A 17023-nucleotide genomic window follows, 5' to 3' on the forward strand; every position below is an offset into this window, starting at 1 on the left:
AGTAAGGTTCAGAGGACAGAGGGACTATAGAGTATAGAACAGTAAGGTTCAGAAGACAGAGGACAGAGGGTCTATAGAGTATAGAACAGTAAGGTTCAGAAGACAGAGGACAGAGGGTCTATAGAGTATAGAACAGTAAGGTTCAGAGGACAGAGGGACTATAGAGTATAGAACAGTAAGGTTCAGAGGACAGAGGACAGAGGGACTATAGAGTATAGAACAGTAAGGTTCAGAAGACAGAGGACAGAGGGTCTATAGAGTATAGAACAGTAAGGTTCAGAGGACAGAGGGTCTATAGAGTATAGAACAGTAAGGTTCAGAAGACAGAGGGTCTATAGAGTCTAGAACAGTAAGGTTCAGAGGACAGAGTGTCTATAGAGTATAGAACAGTAAGGTTCAGAGGACAGAGGACAGAGGGACTATAGAGTATAGAACAGTAAGGTTCAGAGGACAGAGGACAGAGGGACTATAGAGTATAGAACAGTAAGGTTCAGAGGACAGAGGACAGAGGGACTATAGAGTATAGAACAGTAAGGTTCAGAGGACAGAGGGACTATAGAGTATAGAACAGTAAGGTTCAGAGGACAGAGGACAGAGGGACTATAGAGCATAGAACAGTAAGGTTCAGAGGACAGAGGACAGAGGGACTATAGAGTATAGAACAGTAAGTTTCAGAGGACAGAGGGACTATAGAGTATAGAACAGTAAGGTTCAGAAGACAGAGGACAGAGGACAGAGACACTATAGAGTATAGAACAGTAAGGTTCAGTGGACAGAGGGACTATAGAGTATAGAACAGTAAGGTTCAGAGGACAGAGGGACTATAGAGTATAGAACAGTAAGGTTCAGAGGGCAGAGGGACTATAGAGTATAGAACAGTAAGGTTCAGTGGACAGAGGGACTATAGAGTATAGAACAGTAAGGTTCAGAGGACAGAGGGACTATAGAGTATAGAACAGTAAGGTTCAGAGGACAGAGGACAGAGGGACTATAGAGTATAGAACAGTAAGGTTCAGTGGACAGAGGGACTATAGAGTATAGAACAGTAAGGTTCAGAAGACAGAGGACTGAGGGTCTATAGAGTATAGAACAGTAAGGTTCAGAAGACAGAGGGTCTATAGAGTATAGAACAGTAAGGTTCAGTGGACAGAGGGACTATAGAGTATAGAACAGTAAGGTTCAGAGGACAGAGGACAGAGGGACTATAGAGTATAGAACAGTAAGGTTCAGTGGACAGAGGGACTATAGAGTATAGAACAGTAAGGTTCAGAAGACAGAGGACTGAGGGTTTACAGAGTATAGAACAGTAAGGTTCAGAAGACAGAGGACAGAGACACTATAGAGTATAGAACAGTAAGGTTCAGAGGACAGAGGGTCTATAGAGTATAGAACAGTAAGGTTCAGAGGACAGAGGGTCTATAGAGTATAGAACAGTAAGGTTCAGAGGACAGAGGGTCTATAGAGTATAGAACAGTAAGGTTCAGAGGACAGAGGGTCTATAGAGTATAGAACAGTAAGGTTCAGAAGACAGAGGACAGAGACAGTATAGAGTATAGAACAGTAAGGTTCAGAAGACAGAGGACAGAGGGTCTATAGAGTATAGAACAGTAAGGTTCAGAGGACAGAGGGTCTATAGAGTATAGAACAGTAAGGTTCAGAGGACAGAGGGACTATAGAGTATAGAACAGTAAGGTTCAGAGGGCAGAGGGACTATAGAGTATAGAACAGTAAGGTTCAGAAGACAGAGGACAGAGGGTCTATAGAGTATAGAACAGTAAGGTTCAGTGGACAGAGGGACTATAGAGTATAGAACAGTAAGGTTCAGAAGACAGAGGACAGAGGGACTATAGAGTATAGAACAGTAAGGTTCAGAAGACAGAGGACAGAGGGACTATAGAGTATAGAACAGTAAGGTTCAGTGGACAGAGGGACTATAGAGTATAGAACAGTAAGGTTCAGAGGACAGAGGGACTATAGAGTATAGAACAGTAAGGTTCAGAGGGCAGAGGGTCTATAGAGTATAGAACAGTAAGGTTCAGAAGACAGAGGACAGAGGGACTATAGAGTATAGAACAGTAAGGTTCAGAGGACAGAGGGTCTATAGAGTATAGAACAGTAAGGTTCAGAGGACAGAGGGTCTATAGAGTATAGAACAGTAAGGTTCAGAGGACAGAGGGACTATAGAGTATAGAACAGTAAGGTTCAGAGGACAGAGGGACTATAGAGTCTAGAACAGTAAGGTTCAGAAGACAGAGGGTCTATAGAGTATAGAACAGTAAGGTTCAGTGGACAGAGGGACTATAGAGTATAGAACAGTAAGGTTCAGAGGACAGAGGGACTATAGAGTATAGAACAGTAAGGTTCAGAGGACAGAGGGTCTATAGAGTATAGAACAGTAAGGTTCAGAGGACAGAGGGACTATAGAGTATAGAACAGTAAGGTTCAGAAGACAGAGGACAGAGGGTCTATAGAGTATAGAACAGTAAGGTTCAGAAGACAGAGGACAGAGGGTCTATAGAGTATAGAACAGTAAGGTTCAGAGGACAGAGGGACTATAGAGTATAGAACAGTAAGGTTCAGAGGACAGAGGACAGAGGGACTATAGAGTATAGAACAGTAAGGTTCAGAAGACAGAGGACAGAGGGTCTATAGAGTATAGAACAGTAAGGTTCAGAGGACAGAGGGTCTATAGAGTATAGAACAGTAAGGTTCAGAAGACAGAGGGTCTATAGAGTCTAGAACAGTAAGGTTCAGAGGACAGAGTGTCTATAGAGTATAGAACAGTAAGGTTCAGAGGACAGAGGACAGAGGGACTATAGAGTATAGAACAGTAAGGTTCAGAGGACAGAGGACAGAGGGACTATAGAGTATAGAACAGTAAGGTTCAGAGGACAGAGGACAGAGGGACTATAGAGTATAGAACAGTAAGGTTCAGAGGACAGAGGGACTATAGAGTATAGAACAGTAAGGTTCAGAGGACAGAGGACAGAGGGACTATAGAGCATAGAACAGTAAGGTTCAGAGGACAGAGGACAGAGGGACTATAGAGTATAGAACAGTAAGTTTCAGAGGACAGAGGGACTATAGAGTATAGAACAGTAAGGTTCAGAAGACAGAGGACAGAGGACAGAGACACTATAGAGTATAGAACAGTAAGGTTCAGTGGACAGAGGGACTATAGAGTATAGAACAGTAAGGTTCAGAGGACAGAGGGACTATAGAGTATAGAACAGTAAGGTTCAGAGGGCAGAGGGACTATAGAGTATAGAACAGTAAGGTTCAGTGGACAGAGGGACTATAGAGTATAGAACAGTAAGGTTCAGAGGACAGAGGGACTATAGAGTATAGAACAGTAAGGTTCAGAGGACAGAGGACAGAGGGACTATAGAGTATAGAACAGTAAGGTTCAGTGGACAGAGGGACTATAGAGTATAGAACAGTAAGGTTCAGAAGACAGAGGACTGAGGGTCTATAGAGTATAGAACAGTAAGGTTCAGAAGACAGAGGGTCTATAGAGTATAGAACAGTAAGGTTCAGTGGACAGAGGGACTATAGAGTATAGAACAGTAAGGTTCAGAGGACAGAGGACAGAGGGACTATAGAGTATAGAACAGTAAGGTTCAGTGGACAGAGGGACTATAGAGTATAGAACAGTAAGGTTCAGAAGACAGAGGACTGAGGGTTTACAGAGTATAGAACAGTAAGGTTCAGAAGACAGAGGACAGAGACACTATAGAGTATAGAACAGTAAGGTTCAGAGGACAGAGGGTCTATAGAGTATAGAACAGTAAGGTTCAGAGGACAGAGGGTCTATAGAGTATAGAACAGTAAGGTTCAGAGGACAGAGGGTCTATAGAGTATAGAACAGTAAGGTTCAGAGGACAGAGGGTCTATAGAGTATAGAACAGTAAGGTTCAGAAGACAGAGGACAGAGACAGTATAGAGTATAGAACAGTAAGGTTCAGAAGACAGAGGACAGAGGGTCTATAGAGTATAGAACAGTAAGGTTCAGAGGACAGAGGGTCTATAGAGTATAGAACAGTAAGGTTCAGAGGACAGAGGGACTATAGAGTATAGAACAGTAAGGTTCAGAGGGCAGAGGGACTATAGAGTATAGAACAGTAAGGTTCAGAAGACAGAGGACAGAGGGTCTATAGAGTATAGAACAGTAAGGTTCAGTGGACAGAGGGACTATAGAGTATAGAACAGTAAGGTTCAGAAGACAGAGGACAGAGGGACTATAGAGTATAGAACAGTAAGGTTCAGAAGACAGAGGACAGAGGGACTATAGAGTATAGAACAGTAAGGTTCAGTGGACAGAGGGACTATAGAGTATAGAACAGTAAGGTTCAGAGGACAGAGGGACTATAGAGTATAGAACAGTAAGGTTCAGAGGGCAGAGGGTCTATAGAGTATAGAACAGTAAGGTTCAGAAGACAGAGGACAGAGGGACTATAGAGTATAGAACAGTAAGGTTCAGAGGACAGAGGGTCTATAGAGTATAGAACAGTAAGGTTCAGAGGACAGAGGGTCTATAGAGTATAGAACAGTAAGGTTCAGAGGACAGAGGGACTATAGAGTATAGAACAGTAAGGTTCAGAGGACAGAGGGACTATAGAGTCTAGAACAGTAAGGTTCCGAGAACAGAGGGTCTATAGATTATAGAACAGTAAGGTTCAGAGGACAGAGGACAGAGGGTCTATAGAGTATAGAACAGTAAGGTTCAGAGGACAGAGGGACTATAGAGTATAGAACAGTAAGGTTCAGAAGACAGAGGACAGACGACAGAGACACTATAGAGTATAGAACAGTAAGGTTCAGAGGACAGAGGGTCTATAGAGTATAGAACAGTAAGGTTCAGAGGACAGAGGGACTATAGAGTATAGAACAGTAAGGTTCAGAGGACAGAGGACAGAGGGTCTATAGAGTATAGAACAGTAAGGTTCAGAGGACAGAGGGTCTATAGAGTATAGAACAGTAAGGTTAGAAGACAGAGGACAGAGGGACTATAGAGTATAGAACAGTAAGGTTCAGAGGACAGAGGGACTATAGAGTATAGAACAGTAAGGTTAGAAGACAGAGGACAGAGGGACTATAGAGTATAGAACAGTAAGGTTCAGAAGACAGAGGACAGAGGGTCTATAGAGTATAGAACAGTAAGGTTCAGAAGACAGAGGACAGAGGACAGAGACACTATAGAGTATAGAACAGTAAGGTTCAGAGGACAGAGGGACTATAGAGTATAGAACAGTAAGGTTCAGAAGACAGAGGACAGAGGGACTATAGAGTATAGAACAGTAAGGATCAGAGGACAGAGGGACTATAGAGTATAGAACAGTAAGGTTCAGAGGACAGAGGGTCTATAGAGTATAGAACAGTAAGGTTCAGAGACCAGAGGACAGAGGGTCTATAGAGTATAGAACAGTAAGGTTCAGAAGACAGAGGACAGAGGACAGAGACACTATAGAGTATAGAACAGTAAGGTTCAGAGGACAGAGGGACTATAGAGTATAGAACAGTAAGGTTCAGAAGACAGAGGACAGAGGACAGAGAAACTATAGAGTATAGAACAGTAAGGTTCAGAGGACAGAGGGACTATAGAGTATAGAACAGTAAGGTTCAGAGGACAGAGGGTCTATAGAGTATAGAACAGTAAGGTTCAGAGGACAGAGGGACTATAGAGTATAGAACAGTAAGGTTCAGAAGACAGAGGACAGAGGGTCTATAGAGTATAGAACAGTAAGGTTCAGAAGACAGAGGACAGAGGGTCTATAGAGTATAGAACAGTAAGGTTCAGAGGACAGAGGGACTATAGAGTATAGAACAGTAAGGTTCAGAGGACAGAGGGACTATAGAGTATAGAACAGTAAGGTTCAGAAGACAGAGGACAGAGGACAGAGACACTATAGAGTATAGAACAGTAAGGTTCAGTGGACAGAGGGACTATAGAGTATAGAACAGTAAGGTTCAGAGGACAGAGGGACTATAGAGTATAGAACAGTAAGGTTCAGAGGACAGAAGGACTATAGAGTATAGAACAGTAAGGTTCAGAGGGCAGAGGGACTATAGAGTATAGAACAGTAAGGTTCAGAGGACAGAGGACAGAGGGACTATAGAGTATAGAACAGTAAGGTTCAGAGGACAGAGGGACTATAGAGTATAGAACAGTAAGGTTCAGAGGGCAGAGGGACTATAGAGTATAGAACAGTAAGGTTCAGTGGACAGAGGGACTATATAGTATAGAACAGTAAGGTTCAGAGGACAGAGGGACTATAGAGTATAGAACAGTAAGGTTCAGAGGGCAGAGGGACTATAGAGTATAGAACAGTAAGGTTCAGAGGACAGAGGGACTATAGAGTATAGAACAGTAAGGTTCAGAAGACAGAGGACAGAGGGTCTATAGAGTATAGAACAGTAAGGTTCAGAGGACAGAGGGACTATAGAGTATAGAACAGTAAGGTTCAGTGGACAGAGGGACTATAGAGTATAGAACAGTAAGGTTCAGAAGACAGAGGGTCTATAGAGTATAGAACAGTAAGGTTCAGTGGACAGAGGGACTATAGAGTATAGAACAGTAAGGTTCAGAGGACAGAGGGACTATAGAGTATAGAACAGTAAGGTTCAGAGGACAGAGGGTCTATAGAGTATAGAACAGTAAGGTTCAGAGGACAGAGGGACTATAGAGTATAGAACAGTAAGGTTCAGAAGACAGAGGACAGAGGGTCTATAGAGTATAGAACAGTAAGGTTCAGAAGACAGAGGACAGAGGGTCTATAGAGTATAGAACAGTAAGGTTCAGAGGACAGAGGGTCTATAGAGTATAGAACAGTAAGGTTCAGAAGACAGAGGGTCTATAGAGTCTAGAACAGTAAGGTTCAGAGGACAGAGTGTCTATAGAGTATAGAACAGTAAGGTTCAGAGGACAGAGGACAGAGGGACTATAGAGTATAGAACAGTAAGGTTCAGAGGACAGAGGACAGAGGGACTATAGAGTATAGAACAGTAAGGTTCAGAGGACAGTGGACAGAGGGACTATAGAGTATAGAACAGTAAGGTTCAGAGGACAGAGGGACTATAGAGTATAGAACAGTAAGGTTCAGAGGGCAGAGGGACTATAGAGTATAGAACAGTAAGGTTCAGTGGACAGAGGGACTATATAGTATAGAACAGTAAGGTTCAGAGGACAGAGGGACTATAGAGTATAGAACAGTAAGGTTCAGAGGGCAGAGGGACTATAGAGTATAGAACAGTAAGGTTCAGAGGACAGAGGGACTATAGAGTATAGAACAGTAAGGTTCAGAAGACAGAGGACAGAGGGTCTATAGAGTATAGAACAGTAAGGTTCAGAGGACAGAGGGACTATAGAGTATAGAACAGTAAGGTTCAGTGGACAGAGGGACTATAGAGTATAGAACAGTAAGGTTCAGAAGACAGAGGGTCTATAGAGTATAGAACAGTAAGGTTCAGTGGACAGAGGGACTATAGAGTATAGAACAGTAAGGTTCAGAGGACAGAGGGACTATAGAGTATAGAACAGTAAGGTTCAGAGGACAGAGGGTCTATAGAGTATAGAACAGTAAGGTTCAGAGGACAGAGGGACTATAGAGTATAGAACAGTAAGGTTCAGAAGACAGAGGACAGAGGGTCTATAGAGTATAGAACAGTAAGGTTCAGAAGACAGAGGACAGAGGGTCTATAGAGTATAGAACAGTAAGGTTCAGAGGACAGAGGGTCTATAGAGTATAGAACAGTAAGGTTCAGAAGACAGAGGGTCTATAGAGTCTAGAACAGTAAGGTTCAGAGGACAGAGGACAGAGGGACTATAGAGTATAGAACAGTAAGGTTCAGAGGACAGAGGACAGAGGGACTATAGAGTATAGAACAGTAAGGTTCAGAGGACAGTGGACAGAGGGACTATAGAGTATAGAACAGTAAGGTTCAGAGGACAGAGGGACTATAGAGTATAGAACAGTAAGGTTCAGAGGACAGAAGGACTATAGAGTATAGAACAGTAAGGTTCAGAGGGCAGAGGGACTATAGAGTATAGAACAGTAAGGTTCAGAGGACAGAGGACAGAGGGACTATAGAGTATAGAACAGTAAGGTTCAGAGGACAGAGGGACTATAGAGTATAGAACAGTAAGGTTCAGAGGGAAGAGGGACTATAGAGTATAGAACAGTAAGGTTCAGTGGACAGAGGGACTATATAGTATAGAACAGTAAGGTTCAGAGGACAGAGGGACTATAGAGTATAGAACAGTAAGGTTCAGAGGGCAGAGGGACTATAGAGTATAGAACAGTAAGGTTCAGAGGACAGAGGGACTATAGAGTATAGAACAGTAAGGTTCAGAAGACAGAGGACAGAGGGTCTATAGAGTATAGAACAGTAAGGTTCAGAGGACAGAGGGACTATAGAGTATAGAACAGTAAGGTTCAGAGGACAGAGGGTCTATAGAGTATAGAACAGTAAGGTTCAGAGGACAGAGGGACTATAGAGTATAGAACAGTAAGGTTCAGAAGACAGAGGACAGAGGGTCTATAGAGTATAGAACAGTAAGGTTCAGAAGACAGAGGACAGAGGGTCTATAGAGTATAGAACAGTAAGGTTCAGAGGACAGAGGGTCTATAGAGTATAGAACAGTAAGGTTCAGAAGACAGAGGGTCTATAGAGTCTAGAACAGTAAGGTTCAGAGGACAGAGTGTCTATAGAGTATAGAACAGTAAGGTTCAGAGGACAGAGGACAGAGGGACTATAGAGTATAGAACAGTAAGGTTCAGAGGACAGAGGACAGAGGGACTATAGAGTATAGAACAGTAAGGTTCAGAGGACAGAGGACAGAGGGACTATAGAGTATAGAACAGTAAGGTTCAGAGGACAGAGGGACTATAGAGTATAGAACAGTAAGGTTCAGAGGACAGAGGGACTATAGAGCATAGAACAGTAAGGTTCAGAGGACAGAGGACAGAGGGACTATAGAGTATAGAACAGTAAGTTTCAGAGGACAGAGGGACTATAGAGTATAGAACAGTAAGGTTCAGAAGACAGAGGACAGAGGACAGAGGGTCTATAGAGTATAGAACAGTAAGGTTCAGAGGACAGAGGGTCTATAGAGTATAGAACAGTAAGGTTCAGAAGACAGAGGGTCTATAGAGTATAGAACAGTAAGGTTCAGAGGACAGAGGGTCTATAGAGTATAGAACAGTAAGGTTCAGAGGACAGAGGGACTATAGAGTATAGAACAGTAAGGTTCAGAGGGCAGAGGGACTATAGAGTATAGAACAGTAAGGTTCAGAGGACAGAGGACAGAGGGACTATAGAGTATAGAACAGTAAGGTTCAGAGGACAGAGGGACTATAGAGTATAGAACAGTAAGGTTCAGTGGACAGAGGGACTATAGAGTATAGAACAGTAAGGTTCAGAAGACAGAGGGTCTATAGAGTATAGAACAGTAAGGTTCAGAAGACAGAGGACAGAGGGTCTATAGAGTATAGAACAGTAAGGTTCAGAGGACAGAGGGACTATAGATGTAGGAACATTGCTGCTATAACAGTCTCCACTCTTCTGGGAAGGCTTTCCACTAGATGTAGGAACATTGCTGCTATAACAGCCTCCACTCTTCTGGGAAGGCTTTCCACTAGATGTTGGAACATTGCTGCTATAACAGCCTCCACTCTTCTGGGAAGGCTTTCCACTAGATGTTGGAACATTGCTGTGGGGACTTGCTTCGTTTTAGCCACAAGAGCATTAGTTCACAGGAATATTAGGGCACTGATGTTGGTCGATTAGGTCTGGCTCGCAGTCAGCGTTCCAATTCTTACCAAAGGTGTTCGATGGGGTTGAGGTTAGGGCTCTGTGCAGGCCAGTCAAGTTCTTCCACACTGATCTCAACTAACCATTTCCTTATAGACCTCGCTTTGTGCACGGGGGGCATTGTCATGCTGAAACAGGAAAGGGCCTTCACCAAACTGTTGCAACAGAATTGTCTAGAATGTCATTTTATGTTGTAGCGTTAAGATTTCCCTTCACAGGAATTAAGGGGCCTGAACCATTAAAAACAGACCCAGACCATTATTCCTCCTCCTCCAAACGTTACAGTTGGCACTATGGATTGGGGCAGGTACTGTTCTCCTGCCATCCGCCAAACCCAGATTTGTCTGTCAGATGGTGAAGCGTGATTCATCACTCCAGAGAACGCGTTTCCACTGCTCCAGAGTCCAATGGTGGTGATCTGTACACCACTCCAGCCAGCGCTTGGCATTGCGCATGGTGATCTTAGCCTTGTGTGCGGCTGCTCGGCCATGGAAACCCATTTCATGAAGCTTCCAGAGGCAGTTTGGAACTCAGTAGTGAATGTTGCAACCTAGGACAGACAATTTTTACGGGCTACGTACTTCAGCACTCGGTGGTCCCGTTCTGTGAGCTCGTGTGGCCTACCATTTCGCGGCTGAGCCGTTGTTGCTCCTAGATGTTTCCCCTTCACAATAACAGCACTCACAGTTTACCGGGGGGCAGCTCTAGCAGGGTAGAAATTTGACGAACTGACTTGTTGGAAAGGTGGCATCCTATGACGGTGCCACGTTGAACGTCACTGAGCTCTTCAGTAAGGCCATTATACTGCCAACGTTTGTCTATGGAGATTGCATGGCTGGGTGCTCGATATTATACACCTGTGAGCAACTGGTGTGGCTGAAATAGCCGAATCCAGTCATTTAGAGGGGGTGTCCACATACTTTAGTACGCATAGTGTTGGTAGGATGGAACATTATTGTATGTTGAATGGTGCTTAGTGTTTATTAAATCGTACCTGTATTTCAGAAGCTCTGGTGCATGTTTCGATTTTGCCTTGAACACAACCTGTAGAAAGACAAACGTCCTTTAAACCTCATATATATTCTACTGTATCGCATGTTCTGTGTTTCTCTGTTGAAAGGGACTAGAAAAAACAAGGCTTTCTCACTTCTGCTTTCTCTCTGTCCTAAAGACACCAAACATTCCTTTGAAACCTCTGGGTTCAGCAATACCAGTTGGAGTGTCTCTTGACCCTGCTAGAGCCACTAATATCTGCTAGAGCCACTGACATCTGCTAGAGCCACTAATATCTGCTAGAGCCACTGACATCTGTTAGAGCCACTGACATCTGCTAGAGCCACTAATATCTGCTAGAGCCACTGACATCTGCTAGAGCCACTAATATCTGCTAGAGCCACTGACATCTGTTAGAGCCACTAACATCTGTTAGAGCCACTGACATCTGCTAGAGCCACTGACATCTGCTAGAGCCACTGACATCTGCTAGAGCCACTGACATCTGTTAGAGCCACTGACATCTGCTAGAGCCACTGACATCTGCTGGAGCCACTGACTGATACAAGTAATGCTTCTGTTGTAGGATGTTGTTCCTAGTCTTCAAACTAACTCTCTTTCTCTCCCACCAAACATCTCATCCCAACTCTCTTTCTCTCCCACCAAACATCTCATCCCAACTCTCTGTCTCTCCCACCAAACATCTCATCCCAACTCTCTGTCTCTCCCACCAAACATCTCATCCCAACTCTTTCTCTCCCACCAAACGTCTCCAGTCTGAGCAGGTCCTTTAGCCACAATAGGACTCCAGTCTGAGCAGCACAATGATGAATCGTAAAGTGTTCTGTAGTCTAATTCAGTTTATGGAGCGTTTCACAAGCCAAGCTTTGAACAAATCCTAAACTAGACAACACTATGTTGCAGCTCTTTGCTCCGGCGTCTGTGTTTGACTGATGTGCCAAATGGTGGCCTTCACCCCCTGACCTCTGACCCCTTACCTCTCAGAGAGACATGAGCTGTGTTCAAATACGCATAGTGACGCACTAACCGTACTATTTGTGATGTAAAATGAGTATGTACTATGTCGTATGCTTATTAGTCATAGTATGGATATAATTAGTATGCTAAAGGTTCCCTGATGTTGTACTACATCTGCCAAAATACGAAGTATACAAGCATTGGACACATTTCCTTGCTTTTATGGCCCATAATGCAATTCTTCAGAAAATGGGTGTGGCTTCACAACATTTTCAGATTTGAAGAAAATGGCGGAAAATATGCAACGAGAGCTAATTATTACAAATGAAAATATGCAACGAGAGCTAATTATTACAAATGAAAATATGCAACGAGAGCTAATTATTACAAATGTTAACAAAATGTTGAGTAATGTAATACTGTAATGACTTTTCAAATAAGTTACACATTATTTTGTTGGCTGACAGTTTGTTAGCTACGCTGTCCTTATGATCCGCAAAGCATATCATTACAGCAGTAATCAGTATGTATATTACCGCTATGTTAGCTAGCTACCTAACGCTAGTTGTCTACTAATACATCGAACTTGCCAGTATATTAACTATATGCTATCTAACTAACTACCCAATGTTTATTGACATGATTATTTACGTCATTCTTAGCTAAGTGGTATAGTTGTTGTGCGTTCTCAATGGACATTCGGGTGCGTTTGTAAATTCACTCTGGCTATCTACTCTGATTTCAGAGACTTGTTCTGCCAGAGCGCAGAATAACTGCTGAATTCCTGAACGCTCAACACCCGTTTAATATGGCCGGTGTCAGTAAGGTCTGCAAAAAATATGAATTAAATTCTTGCCAGCGGCACAGTTACAGTCACCAACGCTCTGGATAACATGAAAACAGCCTAACCAGCTCTGCTAGGGAGAGTAACATGGTCAGAGTGGGGTGTTCTCTCATTTGTGTCTGGAAGTAGTTAGCAGGTTAGCCAGTTAGCTTGGGTGCTTGACTGCCATTGTGAGGTCAGAATGCTCAGATCAACCCTACTCCTTGGCCACAGAGCGTCCAGTGTGCGTTCTGAACGCTCTGAATTTACCTAAGGGCAATCTGACAACGCTTTGAATTTACAAACGCCCAGAGCGCATTCTGGCAATCCAGAGTGAATTTACGAACATAGCCAAAGTCGTAAAATGTCTAGCTAGCCATTTGTTATGCTAACAAGCTAGCAAGAGGTTGCATAGCAACAGCATCAACTTCAGGTAGACAGGTGAAGCTAGTACGCTCAGCTGAAAGAATACCGTTCATTTACAGTATACTAAAATTAACTAATAGTCAGGGGATTTAGCATGTAAATCTTGGTGAGGCAAACACTTTATTTTTATTTTTATGCCAGCAAAGCCACTACACAACACAACACTAAACAAAACATTCATTGCACTATAACGGTGACAAACGGTGCCCACAAACTGTTAGGACCTACATAAAGCTGTCCCAACAGCAGTCCGAACACCTTACCATTGCTACACTATCAGCGGAGCCTTGTCTGGCAGCGAAACAGTTCATTCAGCCTCATATGTTATCTAACTAACTACCCAACATTTCGGAGCTGCCTCAGTCAGGAAAGCACTGAGCTAGGCTGAAACACCTGCATTTAGGAGCTGCCTCAGTCAGGAAAGCACTGATCTAGGCTGAAACACCTGCATTTAGGAGCTGCCTCAGTCAGGCAGGAAAGCACTGATCTAGGCTGAAACACCTGCATTTAGGAGCTGCCTCAGTCAGGAAAGCACTGATCTAGGCTGAAACACCTGCATTTAGGAGCTGCCTCAGTCAGGAAAGCACTGATCTAGGCTGAAACACCTGCATTTCGGAGCTGCCTCAGTCAGGCAGGAAAGCACTGAGCTAGGCTGAAACACCTGCATTTAGGAGCTGCCTCAGTCAGGAAAGCACTGATCTAGGCTGAAACACCTGCATTTAGGAGCTGCCTCAGTCAGGAAAGCACTGATCTAGGCTGAAACACCTGCATTTCGGAGCTGCCTCAGTCAGGCAGGAAAGCACTGAGCTAGGCTGAAACACCTGCATTTAGGAGCTGCCTCAGTCAGGAAAGCACTGATCTAGGCTGAAACACCTGCATTTCGGAGCTGCCTCAGTCAGGCAGGAAAGCACTGAGCTAGGCTGAAACACCTGCATTTAGGAGCTGCCTCAGTCAGGAAAGCACTGATCTAGGCTGAAACACCTGCATTTCGGAGCTGCCTCAGTCAGGCAGGAAAGCACTGAGCTAGGCTGAAACACCTGCATTTAGGAGCTGCCTCAGTCAGGAAAGCACTGATCTAGGCTGAAACACCTGCATTTAGGAGCTGCCTCAGTCAGGAAAGCACTGATCTAGGCTGAAACACCTGCATTTCGGAGCTGCCTCAGTCAGGCAGGAAAGCACTGAGCTAGGCTGAAACACCTGCATTTAGGAGCTGCCTCAGTCAGGAAAGCACTGATCTAGGCTGAAACACCTGCATTCGGAGCTGCCTCAGTCAGGCAGGAAAGCACTGAGCTAGGCTGAAACACCTGCATTTAGGAGCTGCCTCAGTCAGGAAAGCACTGATCTAGGCTGAAACACCTGCATTTCGGAGCTGCCTCAGTCAGGCAGGAAAGCACTGATCTAGGCTGAAACACCTGCATTTAGGAGCTGCCTCAGTCAGGAAAGCACTGAGCTAGGCTGAAACACCTGCATTTAGGAGCTGCCTCAGTCAGGAAAGCACTGAGCTAGGCTGAAACACCTGCATTTAGGAGCTGCCTCAGTCAGGAAAGCACTGATCTAGGCTGAAACACCTGCATTTAGGAGCTGCCTCAGTCAGGAAAGCACTGAGCTAGGCTGAAACACCTGCATTTAGGAGCTGCCTCAGTCAGGAAAGCACTGAGCTAGGCTGAAACACCTGCATTTAGGAGCTGCCTCAGTCAGGAAAGCACTGATCTAGGCTGAAACACCTGCATTTCGGAGCTGCCTCAGTCAGGCAGGAAAGCACTGAGCTAGGCTGAAACACCTGCATTTAGGAGCTGCCTCAGTCAGGAAAGCACTGATCTAGGCTGAAACACCTGCATTTCGGAGCTGCCTCAGTCAGGCAGGAAAGCACTGATCTAGGCTGAAACACCTGCATTTAGGAGCTGCCTCAGTCAGGAAAGCACTGAGCTAGGCTGAAACACCTGCATTTCGGAGCTGCCTCAGTCAGGAAAGCACTGAGCTAGGCTGAAACACCTGCATTTCGGAGCTGCCTCAGTCAGGAAAGCACTGAGCTAGGCTGAAACACCTGCATTTCGGAGCAGCCTCAGTCAGGCAGGAAAGCACTGAGCTAGGCTGAAACACCTGCATTTCGGAGCTGCCTCAGTCAGGCAGGAAAGCACTGAGCTAGGCTGAAACACCTGCATTTAGGAGCTGCCTCAGTCAGGAAAGCAAAGAAGAGACCAAGTCCGCAGGTGGCTTTATTGACTCAATTATGTTGATGATTTTTTAAACATTATTTGCAAACTGATATGTGACACGTATTGATGCCAAAATAACATGCAAAACTGTGGGTCGCCACTGCTAATAGTATATAGTATGTTGGTATGGGTTTTATAACACAGCTATGGTCTCATCTCTGGCCTCAACAACCTACAACGTGACTGGTCTCATACATGTGGATCTGCTCCACTTGTAACAGTGTTGCTTCCTGTCTGCCCAGAGCAGAAAACAGAGGCCGTCGGCACACAACACCCATTCTTGAGTCACAGTTGACGTCACTGCACGATATCGATAGATTTGCTACCAGTGCGCCATAGTTAACCAGCTAGCTATTTCACATGGACTACATTCACATGTGCTAAAACAGAGGCAGGATCCACACAGAGACAGGGTGTACTGACTCACCTGTGCTAAACTCACCTGTGCGAAATAGAGGTTCATGAGGCTGAGGGTGAAGAACTGCAGGCATACAGGGTAACAGTAGAGCAGCCAGAAGGGGAATGGTCCCAGTGTGTTGGCTGTCACAAAGTTTCTGAAGTAGAAGGAGAAGAGGACGGCCCTCAACGCAGCCCACAGCAGACACAGGAAGAGAAACACTGTCTGGTAGCTGAACCTCTTGTGTTTGTAGCGCAGCACCATCCACAGCTGTAGATAGATGAAGAGGAACAGCAGGGAGTAGAAGACAGTGTAGACCACAGTGAGACCTAGCTTCACGTAAGGGGGTACAGCCGGGGTCAAGGTGGGGGGAGGGAGGGACTCGTTGGTACCCAGGGGAGACAGGAGGGATAGATCCCTCACCTGGGTCTCCATGACCACCTGGTCTGGCTGGTTCTCACTTGGTTTTCCCTGGATCTCCTAGGTAGAGTGGGGGCCTCTCCTTCTCTCCCTGGCTGGTTTTACCAGGGTTTTCCCTGGATCTCCTAGGTACAGTGGGGGCCTCTCCTTTCCTCCTCTTCTTTCTTCCTTCTCTTCCTCTCCTTCGGTGCACTGTAGTGACGGTTCCTCCTCTCACGAGCCTCTGTCTCTCTCTTTCAGCCTGGGCTACAGCACGACAACACAGACACAGCTCTCTCTCTTTCGCCTAACAGAGCAGGAGGCAGAGAGAGCGAATGCGCAGAGAGAAATGGTGTGAGTGAATGGGGGTGTCAGGCTCTAAGAGGAAATAAAAGAATGGAGGGTGAATGGAGGAGAAGAGGAGAGGTGGAGGAGGGGGGTAAAAAGAATAACAAGCTAGACTTCCTGCAGCAGGGAGAGGAGAGCCGAGCCAGTGGCTGAACGCTGAGGCACATGATCTGTGTGGAGAATGAGGTGTTTATCAGGCGACAGGCTGGAGGCTGGGTCTGTGGGCAGGAAGCCACAGTTACAGTACAGTAGGCTGTGCTGGACTTTGAGTTTAGAGAGAGAAGAGAAGTGGGGAGAGAGGAAGAGGGCAATCCATTCCCTGGTTCATTACGCTATACGCTACGTACTCAGCTGACGCAGGCTACTGTACCTTTAACCCTGGACTGGAGCTTCCCACCACAGACTGACTGAACCTCTGGGACTGGAGCTTCCCACCACTGACTGACTGAACCTCTGGGACTGGAGCTTCCAACCAATGACTGAACTCCTGGGACTGGAGCTTCCCACCACATACTGACTGAACCCCTGGGACTGGAGCTTCCCACCACTGACTGAACGAACCCCTCTGGGACTGGAGCTTCCCACCACTAACCGACTGAACTCCCCTGGGACTGGAGCTTCCCACCACTAACC

At 45.1% G+C, this 17023-nt stretch overlaps 1 protein-coding gene across 3 annotated transcripts in view; it reads right to left on the minus strand.

Annotated features, from left to right (window-relative positions):
• Window positions 1-16539, minus strand: part of gpr137ba (G protein-coupled receptor 137Ba) — a 114198-nt gene extending 97659 nt beyond the window's left edge. The window contains exons 1-3 of one of the 3 annotated variants that reach the window (XM_065007773.1): window positions 16067-16537; window positions 15674-15913; window positions 10805-10854 (exon numbers count right to left, since the gene is read on the minus strand). In XM_065007773.1, the coding sequence (XP_064863845.1) occupies window positions 10805-10854; window positions 15674-15913; window positions 16067-16078 (302 nt within the window). In that variant the 5' untranslated portion in view covers window positions 16079-16537. Of the gene's footprint in view, window positions 1-10804; window positions 10855-15673 lie in introns of all 3 variants that reach the window. The other 2 variants (XM_065007771.1, XM_065007772.1) reach the window with 2 other exon arrangements.
• Window positions 16540-17023: the final 484 nt, after the last annotated feature.

The sequence above is a fragment of the Oncorhynchus nerka genome, linkage group LG23, assembly GCF_034236695.1.
Source record: "Oncorhynchus nerka isolate Pitt River linkage group LG23, Oner_Uvic_2.0, whole genome shotgun sequence".
Taxonomy (NCBI): Eukaryota; Metazoa; Chordata; class Actinopteri; order Salmoniformes; family Salmonidae; genus Oncorhynchus; species Oncorhynchus nerka.